Source organism: Dermochelys coriacea, chromosome 3, assembly GCF_009764565.3.
Source record: "Dermochelys coriacea isolate rDerCor1 chromosome 3, rDerCor1.pri.v4, whole genome shotgun sequence".
Lineage (NCBI taxonomy): Eukaryota > Metazoa > Chordata > Testudines > Dermochelyidae > Dermochelys > Dermochelys coriacea.
In genome coordinates, this window is record NC_050070.1 from 161,613,978 (window position 1) to 161,627,651 (window position 13,674).

Sequence of the window (13,674 nt, forward strand, 5' to 3'; positions counted from 1 at the left end):
CTTTTTTGTTGTCCTTCTCCACCTTTTCCAATTCCAATATCTTTTTTGAGATGGGCTGATGAGAACTGCACACAGTATTCAAGGTGTGGGTGTACCATGGATTTATATAGTGGCATTATATTTTCTGTTTTATCTGTCCCTTTCTTAATGGTTCATAGTATTGTTAGCTTTTTTGACTGCTACTGCACATTGAGCAGATGTTTTCAGAGGAAGGATCAGAAGTGTGGGGGAAGAGATGATCTTCAAGCATATATATATATAAAATATCCTACAAAGTGGCCAGTAGAAAGAAAAAGCTGGAGAGCTGAATACACAGCAAAAGAAAAGGTCATCTGGTGTACATGATTTTAAAAATGTAGTGGTGTGTGCTGAGGTAGGATTATTGCAGACTGAAAAGCTCAAGTTACCATGTTGGAAACCGCAATCCTATACAAGAATCCATTGCTTTGTAAATACTAGATTGGTCATTTCTTTTATTTTTATTTTTCCTCAGGGAAATTGGTGATGTAGTGGCTGCAAAACCATATGAGGTAAATGCCATAGTTAGGTCTAAATGAACAGCTTCTTGGGCAAGCAGCCATTTGATCTGGGATTTTGTTGCTGTTGGCTTGAGCTGAACTCAGAGTATCCATACTTGTGTAAAGAAGCCCTGTATTTGAAAACCTCCTTTCCCTATCTATCTGGCTTACAGGTTCCATGTGCATTTTTGGGGCAAACTTTGCCCATGCAGTTGTGTAACTGAGCTGTAGTACATCAGTTCAGAATACATATACCCAAGCACAATATAATACCATGGTATAGTGTGATCCTTTCCATAAAGAAGAAGAATCTTAAAATACATCTCAAAAGCAGACCTCCAAGGAACTGTCTAATTGCTATAGACAGGCTCAATATAATTTTCTCCCCATCTGTTTTGTGATCCTAATGTGATAACACAAGAGTCCTTTCCAATCTGGGTCTGACTACACAGTAGTTAAACATCCGCAGCTGACTTGGATCAGGCTGCGGGTCTATAAAATTGCTGTGTAGACGTTCAGGCTTAGGCTTGAGCCCGAGCTCTCCGACCCTGCTCATCTTCCAAATGGAATTAAGCCATTTATTTAGGAAATCTTGTTTGGCAAGTTCAAACACATCCATCCATTTCCTGGCACCTGTGTCTGGAATAATAAACCACATTATTGGTTATCTCTTCCCTTTAGCCTCATGTTGATGAAAACAGCATAGATGAGGAGTTCAAGAGCCTGTTTCAGAACCTTTCTGGAGAGGTGAGTGGTTTAAAGAGAGAAAAAGATAGTGACATCTTAGTACAGAGGTAGAAAACTATTTTGAGTACCAATTCTCTTGTTTATCTAGTCTTCTGAAGCATAGAATGGATTTCCCCTTTTATTAATTCTCAGCTACCATTTTGGTCCAATTTAACATACCTTACAATAGAACAGTTGTACTACGTTATTCCTCATATCGGTGCAGAATGTGATTCTCTCAAGGTGTAGCCTCCCTTTAAGAATGGTGGAAGTGAGTGATGTTACTATGTGGTGATATAAATTACCTGGGGAGTCAGCTACCTGGTGCCGGTGCATAATTTGGAGTGTTGTACTAATAGATATTAGGACTATATTCCTTGTTGTTGTTGTTGTTGTTTAGAAGTTGCTGGACTCAGGAATCTGTTAGCTAGAGGGTAGTATTGCGCACTCTACTGCATAGGAGACCTTAACATCTGCAGGATCCTGCTGCACAAACTAGCTTGTAGCTGTCACATTGGATTTGCTCTTAAGGAGCAAATACTTGGGGCCAATTTTAAGTGTGAGAGCATAATTTTTAGTCACAGAAGCCTGTTTGAGTTGTGATGGGTGAATTTTAGCTGCTTCCCTTTGTTTCTGTAAGTCTGGATGTGTTTCTGAATCTCCTTAGTTGAGGAACTGAGCCAGTGGTTGCTTGTAGACACATCACATTTAGTGGGTTGCCACACTGTGGTACCTGAGATACCACTCATTTCACATTCTAAGTATAAGGAAATATCTGTGGTGTCTCAGGCTTTGTCTACAGTAGCACTTTTGTTGGCAAAACTTTTGTCGGTATAGAGCGGCTACATGGGAGACCTTAGCGTTGGAGTCCCAAGCCTTAAAATAAGGATTAGAAGTGGAGTTGTCTGTAGGGGTATTGCACTGAATGAATGCTCAGTTGAATGAATGCTCAAACATTTGTTATCACCTGAATTTTTTTTCTTGTTTCCAGGACTGTGAAATGGCTGCAAATGAACTTCAAACTGTTCTGAATAGGGTATTAGCAAAGAGTAAGTGACACTAGATGTTTCACACTGAGCAAGGCTAGTAGGCAGATGCTGCAAGTAAGACATACAGGATCTCTCTTTGATTCACAATGAAGTTCTGTACCATGGTCCTTTCTGATAGAACGTAAACAAGTAATAATGTTAAAGGAAAACTGCTGGGATCAGTTCAGGATAACAAATGTTTCTGTAAGATAACTGTCACCCCAAAATAATGGGACTGGAATGTGGCATCTGAATAGAGAGGTCAGGGTGAGCCCTGGGAGAAGTGACTGGGTCTCACTCCCTGTGTGTTTATACATTTGGATCCAGCCTAACAAACTGTACAGCTACTTGTCTGAAATCCATGCCTAAGGAGGACTCCAGAGGTGCTGCTGTGTGGCACACCATGGCCCCTATATTGACAACACAGATGTAATCTGGTTTTCCTGCTCCAAAAGCACAATAATCTGCCACATGGGCTAAGGGGAAATCTCTATTAGCAGTACAGGATTTATGGTAGAATGTGCAACGCTAATTCTATCAGTAGAGGGTACCTGCACATACACGCTACCCAGTTCATTATAGTGTATTCTGTGTAACCTACATTGATTACAAAAGATCAATTTTTTTTCAGTGCAAACACAGAAGCTCTTTCTTTACAATGGATGCAACATAGATCCTTGCCAGGGCAGTTTGCAAAAAGCATATACTGCAATTACCCATGCTGTATATGTTCTGTGGATAAACAGGCCTTTCCTCTCTGGTATTTTTTTGAATCCAAACCCTTTTGCCTGTACTAAATATTAACTTTTTTTTAATAAGTTGGGAGAGGAGGTGCATAGAAGAAATGTTGGTAGTAATGAAAGTGTATTTGCCCTAGTAGCAGATGCTGACTGTGAGTGGACTGTATTTCTGCAGGCTGCAGAAAATATTTGTCTAAAGTATTTCTGACTTTGTTTTTGTTCAGGGGCAGACATTAAAAGTGATGGATTTAACATAAACACCTGCAGAGAGATGATCAGTCTCTTAGATGTATCCTTTAAATGTCACGTCACTGTTCTCTGAAGTTCCTAGATCTCCCTGGCAAAGAACTTGGACTAGATAAGGCTAGATTTATACTTCCCATTTTCCCAGTGCATCTGCCTTTACTTGCTGTAGGCATAAAATTCAGGAAAGTGTGGCAGAGACATTAACCCTTACGTGGTCAGATCTTCACCATCCCAGCTTTGCAGCTCTCATATGTTAATGTTTTCTTTAGACACAGCTGGTCTGGTCTTCTCTGCAGCACAGCAGGGGCATTCTGCCTGAATGCACCTAGTGCAGCAATGGGAGCTCAGGGTAGATACACCCAGTGTGCTTGGGAAGCTGTGCAATGGTGGTTATACACACTGAACTTCCTTCTGCGGGGCCATATGGTCTTCTCCCTTTACACAGTATAGCCCTAAAGGTGCAGAGAAAGATCAGAGGAACTGTGATGGGGAAAGGCTTTGCATGCCTATGTCCCATTGCATACCCCCTGTGGTAGATGAGCTTCATATGGCCAGAGGACTAGGGTTACAACAGTGGTGGTAACCTGCGGCCTGTCAGGGTAATCCAGTGGCAGGCCGTGAGACAATTTGTTTAACTTGACCATCTGCAGGCATGGCAACCCACAGCTCTCAGTGGCCACAGTTCACCACTCCTGGCCAATGGGAGCTGTGAGATTTAAAAATTTGATTTAAAAATGGTCAATGATGGAGAATCCACCACAACACTTAGTAAATTGTTCCAATGGTTAATTACTGTCACTGTTAAAAATGTACACCTTATTTCCAGTCTGAATTTGTCTGGCTTCAACTTCCAGCCATTGGAGCGTGTTGTACCTTTCTCTGCTAGACTGAAGAGCCAAGTAGACGAATCAAGTTACCCCTTAACCTTCACTTTAAGATAAACCAATTGAGCAACTTGAGTCTATCGCTAGGAGGCATGTTTTCTAATCCTTTTAATCGTTCTCATGGCTCTTCTCTGAATCCTCTCCAATTTACCAACATCCTTCTTGAATTGTGGGGGCCAGAACTGGACAAAGTGTTCCAGCAGTGGTCACACCAGTGCCAGATAAAGAGGTAAAATAACCTCTTTACTCTAACTGGAAAGTTCCCTGTTTATGCATCCTACAACCTCGTTAGCTCTTTTGGATGCAGCATCACACTGGGTGTTCATGTTAGCTGAACCCACCACTACCCCAAAACAGTTTTCACAATCCCTGCTTCCCAGGATGGAGTCCCCCATCCTGTAAATAAGGCTACCATTCTTTATTCCTAGATGTATACTTTTTACATATTGTTTGCTTATGCCCAGTTTACCAAGTGATCCAGATTGCTCTGAATCAGTGACCTGGTCTCTTCATGATTTACCACTGCGCCAATTTTTGTCACCTACAAACTTTAATTCAGAATCTCTTATTAGTTGAAACCTTTGTTCTTTTTAGCAGTCAGAAGTTCTTGGCTCAGCACAGCTGTAATCAGCATAGACCAGGGCAGCCTCTGATCCTGATAGCTAATGAGCGTCCAATGTAAGATCAATCACTTATTGTAAGGTCAATCACAATGTAAGGTCATTCATCAGGATGTCCACATTGCTGGGGCCTGTACCTTGAGAGAAGTCTGTGTCCATGTCCTCATCACTCTTGTCACCGTTGCCTCCTTGCCTGCTTTTGCAGGTTCTGGTTCTGCACATACTGCAGGATAATGCGCGAGGTGTTTACAAGGCTCATAACTGCCACTGTGATCTGAGCAGGCTCCATGCTTGCCATGGTATGGCATCTGCAGGAGAGCAGAGTGGCAGCAGAAGTGGTGGCTGACAACTGATGCAACGAGAATAGATATTTATAGACAACGATGAGAGGACCTGCAAGGTAGATTCAGGAGAGTAGTATGGCAGCAGAAGTGGTGGAGGATGACGGTTAGCACCACGCACATTTCCCAAGGAAGAACACACATATGCAGGAGCCTGTGACAGACAACATGGAGAAATTCACTATTGAGACAATAGTAGCAGAGCAGCATTGAAGTGGTGGATGATGACGGTTAGCAGTCTTACTGCACTATCTGCTGAAAGCAGAATGGTGTCCGCATAGGGTGGGGAAAGGCACGAAACAATTGTCTGCCATTGCTTTCACAGAGGGAGGGGCAACTAACATGTACCCAAAACCACCCCCAACAATATTTTTGCCCCATCAGGCATTGGGATGCCTTAACCCAGAATTCCAATGGGCAGTGGAGATTGTGGGAACTGGGGGATAGCTACCCCTAGTGCACAGCTCTGTAAGCTGCTGCTAGCCATGGACGCACTCTGGCGACTTAATGCACTTAGTGTGGCATACGCAATCGACTGTGTAATTGATTTCTAAAAATTGACTTGTATAATATCAAACTAATATCATAATGTAGACATACCCTTAATCTATTAAAAAGAGCTTTCAGTTGTGGGTTACTCTTCTCTGTATGAAATGGGAGTGTAATCTAATAGGTGTAGTACCTTTTTAACAATCCACTACAGTACTGCAGATAGCCCAGGAATTCTTAACACACCCTTAGCTAAGCAAATTTAAAACTGCAGGTGGCTCTCCAATGGGTGGATTACAAATGAAAATTACTATGATTAGTACATTACATTGCAATAGGGTCATTTATTTGTACCAGTGTTGGTTACTCTTCCTCTTTGCTATGGGTAGAAACTGATCAATTCTGAATTTGAACCAGGCCTTAACATACCCAGATCAATGGGACTGGCACCTTGGGACTTGTAGAATTCAAGATACTTTGGCTGAAGATTCAAAAATATTTGGTAACTAAGTTATTTCATTGTCTCCCTGCCCCTATCTAGCTCTATGAAAATGTAAACAGATTTACACAGAGATGGGTCCAAACCACCAATGTCAGGAACAGGTCCCAATTTCCCCTTTTATGTTTGAAGTTTTGATCAGAGCTCTAGTTCAGATACATTTCTGATTTAAAGAGACAGTCAATTCCTCTTCCACCTCAGCCCCTCTCACTCTATTTTGGAACACTTTTTTTTAGAAGCTTGAACAACTCCTTTTGCTTGGTGATTTCATTCCTACCTGCTAGGCAAATATGGATTCATCCCCACCTCTTATATTTTTAATACAGCTGAAATAAACATGGCTCTGTTGTAGTGCTGTGTAACATAATCACTTGTGCACCAAACTCTAATACCTGCTCTGGAACAGAGTTTATTAACGGCTGCAGTAGAATACAAAGCACTTCTATTTTTGCAGGGCTGACTAAAATTTTGTTTTAAATGCCTCTGTGAAGGGTTTCCCCTGGGTGCCACCTGGAACTGGGGTACCACTGAGCCCTCTGACCCACCAGCCTGGGCTCCTGCTCACACTGTGTTTCTGACAAGCTGCAGACACGCTCCTGGTCTTACGCTTCCACCAGCATACGCACAGATATGGACGCACCTAGCTGCAGTTACATGCAGGCTTTCTGACCAGCCACTGCATGAACCAACAATAGAGGCTACAGTCAAAATAACCATCAGTCTCCCAGCCTAGGACCCCAGAGCTTTACCATCCTGTCCTGCTCCAATAATATAGTATGATGTATCTATTATGAATATAACTACATTCATAATAGATGCATAATATTAATAATGTCAGATACAAAAATGATACATGCATACATATAGGATAATCCTATTCAGCAAATCATAACTTTTCCAATCACACCTCACATGACTTACCTTGTACAAAATGCATCATAATTATGCCATAATTATATAATATTACTATGACAAATATAGGGTGCAGTGTCAGTTTCCACAAAAGTGCTCCCCCCCCCCTTATAGAACGTTTAATTTCCAGAAGATTTTCTGCAGAATCAGTTTAAAGAAGGCCAAAGTTTGGACCTAATCTACTTGACAATGCCCCTTTAAGATAAGCTTTTGGGATGGTACACGTTACAGGCCTGCTCCTGTGAAGTGCAGCGCTCCCTCCTTTCCCATTGAAGCCAAGGAGGAGGTGCTCAGCTCCTCACAGGTTGGACACATTCTGATCACCAGCATGCAATGATTAGATGGCCTGCGTAAATGAAAACATGCCCCAAATGCAGTTTCCCCTCTGAGCTGCAGGCTGGAATAGTTTCTAATTACTCAGCTAGAGCTGGCTAGCAGATCAATTGGCTGTGAGAACTGCCTGTTGTTTCTTTTGAAGTGCTAACCAAAATGGAAGCTGTATATTACAGTGTTTGCTGAGTGAGGGGGATATTCCTTAAAGGTCTATTTGCTACAGCACAACATGCCGATGGGCAAGCTGCCAGACCACTGGGAATAGTTTCCCAGGGCATAGTTTGCCATTAGCTAATTTACACTTTCAGAGAAAAGATGCATTGGCTGGCAGCAGCAATGCATCTCCCAGTCAATCAGATAGGGCTCCTAACAGTCTAAAGGCAGACTCAATACTTCCTCTTTCTTCTGCTGCAGGAGATCTATAAGAAAGTGGATACTGACTATTCTGGTACCATAGATGCTTATGAGATGCGAAATGCCCTCCAGGAAGCAGGTAAATATCACGTGTAGAAAGGATGCCCTAATGTGGTATTCCGTATTTTAAAAAAATGAAAATATTGAGGCATTCGGACTACTCCACTATCCCTCCTGCCTCCTAGCCTCATAATCATGGTGACATCATTGACTTGACTGACTCTCTCTTCCTGATCCCTGCATATATCCCCTGGCCACGCCTCTTCCTTGGCCGTATTGTCCACTTCTTGGGTGGTGCTGGCCAGCTCTGGACCCTCTGCAGGAGCAGTTTTTCTGTGGATGATTTGTATCTCTGCAAGCTCTTTCCTGGGGGACTTTCTGTGGGTGGGTCCCTGCACTCTGGATTAGGCCAGAAGACGTCTCATTAACATGATCCTAAATCAAGCCCTAAAACTCAACACCAGCGTGTTATGTAGGTAATGGACTCTGCTGCAATTGCTGCTGTTTGGCTCAGGCCCTAGGAGTGCAGTAAGTCTTATTAATTAGGTGCTTATCTAAGGAATATAGGGCTAAGAAACTCTGCAGAACAAGTGGAACATATGCAGTTTGTCAAGGCTTTGGGAGGAGAATTACGCCTGTCTCCACCATAGCACAATGGGCTATAGAAAGGAGAGTACACGGTAGAGACAATGGAGACCAACAACTCGGGAATAGCTCATAATCCTTCAGCCATGTCTTTCTGCAGCTGCAAAAACTCTGTGCAACCTGTGTTAAAAAGTGTATGTAACTGCTGCTTGAGTGATTTCTGTGCTTTCAGGTTTCACTCTCAACAATAAGTTGCAAAACATCATTGCTATCCGCTATGCTGGCAGCAAGATGACCATTGACTTTGACGGCTTTGTGGCCTGTATGATCCGCCTAGAGACCCTCTTCAGTAAGTTCCTTCTTTCGAAGCAGCTGAGCAGAACTGCTGAATGTTGGGGGGGGGGGGTTGGTGTTTTTGTTTAAATCGGAGTGCTGAGTTCAGAGCACCGTGTGGAAGTGTAAGGGAGCCAGCAAAACTGGCTCTGCTTCGCAAACCAATAGAGAAGGCCCAGACAAAAATTGGAGGAATTCAGTCCAGATCAAAACCTTAATCGTCTTTCTTCTAGACAATAGTCATGGACTAGATTGTGGAGCACTTACTCACCCTGGAAGAATCTCCTACTCATGCAAGTAGGCTACTGGCTTCAATGAGACTATTTGTGTTAGTAAATGCTCAACCAAATGAGTAAGGTTTGTGCAATCTAGCCATAAATTAGCACTTGCAGACACATTTTTAAAGGTTCTAGGTCCCTAAAGATGTAGATGGGTGCCTAGTGGGGTTTTCAATGGGAGTTAGGTGCCTAGGTTAGTCTTGAAAATCTCACTAAGTACCTATCTGCATCTTTAGGCACTTTATAACTTTAAAAATCTGTCCCTCTGTGCTTTGCAAGCCGTATCTCTTTAATCTTCACAGCACCCCCATTAGCCCCATTTCAGAAGCGAAGAAAGGAAGGCACAGAGAGGTTAAGAGACTTGCCTCAAGCCAACCAGCAAGCCACTGGGCAGAACTGGGAATAGGAGTTGGGCATCCCTAGCTCAGCTAATCAAATGTATCCATGCTGGAGGCTTGCCACCATGGCCTGCCCTTTCCTCGGTTCTCTAGTCCACACTGAATTTAGCAACTCCAATGAGTTCTGAGAATGGCAAAGTTTCAAAATGGGGAAGGTGAAAGCTGTTCTGATTAAAAATAAGAACTGGCCCAAATCTTCACCTGAAAGTCAAACCGAAACCAAACCAACTTCTCTAACTTGTTCAAATGATTTCTGGGTGCCATTTATCTCAAATGAACCTCTGAACCCTTTTTAAGGTTTGCCCAGCACCAGTTCAAAGTCCTTTGTCTGTAAAAGGGTCAAGGATGCAGATTATTCTCTTGTATTGAGGCTTGGTTAATTTAAAAATAAACTGTGTTCACATTGAGAAGACAGTGGAAATCTAGAATATGCTTTTGTTTCAGGGCAGTGAAGGAGTTTCATGGGTTTGTATGGCTATAAAAATCAGATTTTGTATCTAATCAGCCACTTAAGAAGCTGTTGTACTCTAGGATTATGGGAGGGAGGAAAAGGAGTAGCCATCTAACCTCCTGTTGTTGTAAATTCTGAAGAAACACCCAGTATAATAATAGATCAAGGACAGTCTGATTCTTTCGGGGATTGCTGATAGAGATGTCTTCCTATGACTTATAATCACATGCACTATGTTTCCAGTGCTCTTCCCCCATGTTAGTCATCTCACGCTAGTGATATAAAGAAAAGAAGTACTTGTGGCACCTTAGAGACTTACAAATATATTTGGGCATAAGCTTTCATGAGCTACAGCTCACTTCAGTGATATAGCTTATCTTATCTACACCTGGGTCAGATCTCAGATTCATGGGTGAATCCCTACATATCATGTGAAATGGCCAGTGCTTTGTGGCTGTCCTGTTCTGAACACGGAATGTGTCCTAGTGGGTCCCGCCTGATATGCTATCCCATGCAGTGGCTTAGAATGATACTTAAGAGGAAGGGAGGGAAATAATCTGTAATGCCCCTATCCAATTGTGACTCAAAACTTGCATCTGAATCCAGATTTGAACAGGCCATGGTGGGAGGTCTCCATATTTTGTCAGACACTGTGTTACTTATATTTTATTTCTTCCCTTCTTTTGTTCTTCAGAAATGTTCCAGCTCCTAGACAAAGACAAGAATGGAGTCATCCAGCTCTCTTTGGCTGAGGTAAGGCTAGTTACATCAAACTACCCTATGGTTAAACTGTTGTGATGACTGGTCACAATTAAAACATGTTTCCTCAGGATGTCCATTATCAGCTTTATAAACAAATGAAATAGCGATTCAAACAGGAGACCTACTGAAGATTCAGCAGCGGAAGAGAGATTTTCAGACAAAAAGTTCTTACTAAAATCCTTGCTAAGCCAGCAGTTGTTCCAGAGAATGAACTTATCATTCATACAGTGAGAGAGAATTTATTCAAAATGCCTCCATTTGTCTAGGAGATTAAATCCTTATAGGTATTTTCATTCTCTTCTTTTTAAAGTGGAGCAAACCACTAGAAAATGCACAGCAGGGAACAATTCTTGCACAGGCAGAGGGTGAACTAAAATGACCTAACAGCACCTAGAAAAGACCTTTTAAGATGTCATGTCTTTTTTTTTTTTTTTTTTTTTTTTTTTTTTAAAATGAGGGTTTTCATTATTCAAACCAAAGTTGTTCAAAAGTAATGAGGCCCAGTCCTTCCTCTGCAGGGAAAATCCAAGTGGAAGAATGAATGGCAGTCCCCCACTGTGATTCCAGTGGCAGTTCATCATATCCTGTTAAGATGTGGGAGAAATCTGGCTCCACGATTTTTTTTTTTTTTTTAAATCATGCATCTCTTCTTGTTGCATTCTCTCATCCCAAGAGTGGCCTATTTGCAAAGTTTGAAGCCAGTTCTGAACTTCCCCAAAGTTCAAGAACAATTGGATCTGTGGGTTTTGGTTTACCCCATAAAAGAGATTTAGATGCTGATCCAATCTTCCCCAAAGTCCCGTGGTGTTTCCTTTCAGGGCCCATATGTAGTTCCACTAAAGACATGTAATGGACCTTCTAGACAAACTCCTTTTTTTCTCTTCCTCCCACAGTGGCTGTGCTGCACAATGGTTTGAGCCATTGCATCTGAATTGAGTAGAGATCCCTGTGACGCTTGCAAACGTGTTGTGATTTTCATATGCCTGGAAGCTTGGAAGATATTTATTTCCTGTGTATCTGAGTGACTCTCAATCTCCTGCTCCCCCTTATGGGGAGAAAAAATCCCCTCTCAATCATCAGCAACTTATTTTAAGCCAAAATGAAAATAAAATGACCCCTTGCCATTTGGAAAACAAACACTGCAATGATACTTTAAAAAACAAACAAACAAAAAACCTTTTTTCTGCCTGAGGAGTATTTTTATGTCATACTGAAATGTCATGAATTACAATTACTACAGATAGGCCCAAAGGGCATAACTTAGATTCAAATTCCAGCTCCCCACCAATATTCAGCAGTGTTCAGATCCAAACAGCTGGTCTGGATAGAAAGGATCAGCTACAAAATTTGTATCAGATTCTGAAGCATCCACACATATCCTGCATTTGAATCTAGGAGTTTGGTTTGGGCCCATCTCTAAGACTTCATTTAGTGACCTGGTTTAGTCTATTCCCTCTAGGTTCTTATACCATAACACCCGAGTCCCTTCCAGATTGAGAATAAACAAGGAGGATTGCATCTGTCATTGTAGTTTTAGTGAGAAGGAGGAGGGAATCTGAAGGCCCTTTTTACAAAAACATGTTTCATTTATGGCTTTTTTTTGTATATTTTCAAGGAGGAGAAGGAGAGGGCAAGGTGGTAAGGAAAGAATGTTGTTGCCGGCACAGAGTGCCAGAGGAAAGCAACAGCTGGATTCGTTGCCCAATAACCACAACGGGGTGGAGAGGTAGAAAAGTTTATTTGAAGCTTCAAGCAGTACAGGGAGACCACAACCTCAAATCCTGCACAACAGTGCAAGCAGTTACACATATTTTTATACATTCTTTCCTTAGCATACTTATCCAATAGCAAGCTGCCCTGAGTGCCCATATAGCCAATCCAGTATATCAGCCAGTTCCCTTTTTCCTCTTATCTATTTCACCATATATGGAGTTGTTTGTTTAGCATTGTCTAGCATTTTTGTCCTGTTTGGCTAATCTTGCTTCAGCCAGTTTGTGCCTGCAACAAACTGTTGTGAAATCCTCAGCATGACTGCTGAGAGTATCTCAGGGCAGAAAAGGGAGGGGGGGGGATCACCAGGGCCTAGAGTGAGGGGGGGCTTCATTGACACTCGTGGTCTTCCATCCCCTTGAGTTACCTAGTGGCTGTGCCCGGTGTCCCCAACAATGTGGTTTGTGCTTTCAGTAGGCACATTGGTTGATGATAAACCTTGTCAGTGATCCACATGCCGGTCCAAAAATGGATATTTACATTTAATAGGTAAAAAAGTAGAGAGTGCAGCCTGGGAAGGAGTCCTATTAGCTCATCATAGTAGAAACCTGAAAGAGCCTGCAGGATGGTTTGTAACTACAGCTGGAGGTAAAGTTTCCAAACAAGGAATCACTGGAAGTGCCAGTTTTTGAAACTGAGGCCTGCAATCAGGGCCATCCTTACCCATATGCACATTTCCTGGTGCCCTATGCAGCTGCATGCTGCTCCTGCCTCTTCTCACCCCGGCTCTGCCCCATCCCCGCCCCCATCCCCTAAGGACTGCAGCAGGGCTGGGCCTGCACTCACCAGCCACGGGAAGTGCAGACTTGGCCCTAGCTGCGCCGCTGGTGAGGGCTGGGGGGTGGTTCCCTCCTGTCCCCCAAGCCAGCCCCCTCCACATGGAGGCCGGGGCCCCACCCACCCCAGAATAGCTAGGGATTGTCCTACCTGCAACCCACACAGAAGCAAATGCACAACAGTGACAGAGGATGCAGCTTCTTTAGAATCAGTGGAGTTGCTCCTGCTTTGAACTGTTAGTTGGGCTCTTGGTCATTAATTAATTAAAGATTCTCTAAAAGCTCCAGCGTCCTGACTGGCCAACTTCTAATTTGAAGAATTGCATTCTGCCTGACTCACTGTATTCTGCAGCTTCATTTGGAGAAGTTATTTTCCATTCCCCTTCTTAATTGTCATCACACTAATAAATCTGATCTATAGTATTGCTAGCACAGAATAGCTGCCATGATCTGTTCCGGAGGTGGCTGTGTTCCAGTGATGTGAATGAACTCTATACAACTCTATACAGGTACAGGACAAAATTCTTCTCTCACTGAAGTGGGGATCTCTGCTGCCTGTAATGTTCAGAAT

At 42.7% G+C, this 13,674-nt stretch overlaps 1 protein-coding gene across 1 annotated transcript in view; it reads left to right on the forward strand.

The window, feature by feature from the left end:
- The window catches only part of LOC119852993 (calpain-8-like), a 42,489-nt gene extending 30,887 nt beyond the window's left edge, over nt 1–11,602 (forward strand). The window contains exons 13-21 of the mRNA XM_043511715.1: nt 494–530; nt 1,200–1,265; nt 2,236–2,293; nt 3,237–3,301; nt 6,026–6,094; nt 7,751–7,829; nt 8,568–8,684; nt 10,490–10,548; nt 11,451–11,602. Coding sequence (XP_043367650.1) covers nt 494–530; nt 1,200–1,265; nt 2,236–2,293; nt 3,237–3,301; nt 6,026–6,094; nt 7,751–7,829; nt 8,568–8,684; nt 10,490–10,548; nt 11,451–11,474 — 574 coding nt within the window. The 3' untranslated portion in view covers nt 11,475–11,602. The remainder of the gene's footprint in view (nt 1–493; nt 531–1,199; nt 1,266–2,235; nt 2,294–3,236; nt 3,302–6,025; nt 6,095–7,750; nt 7,830–8,567; nt 8,685–10,489; nt 10,549–11,450) is intronic.
- Nucleotides 11,603–13,674: the final 2,072 nt, after the last annotated feature.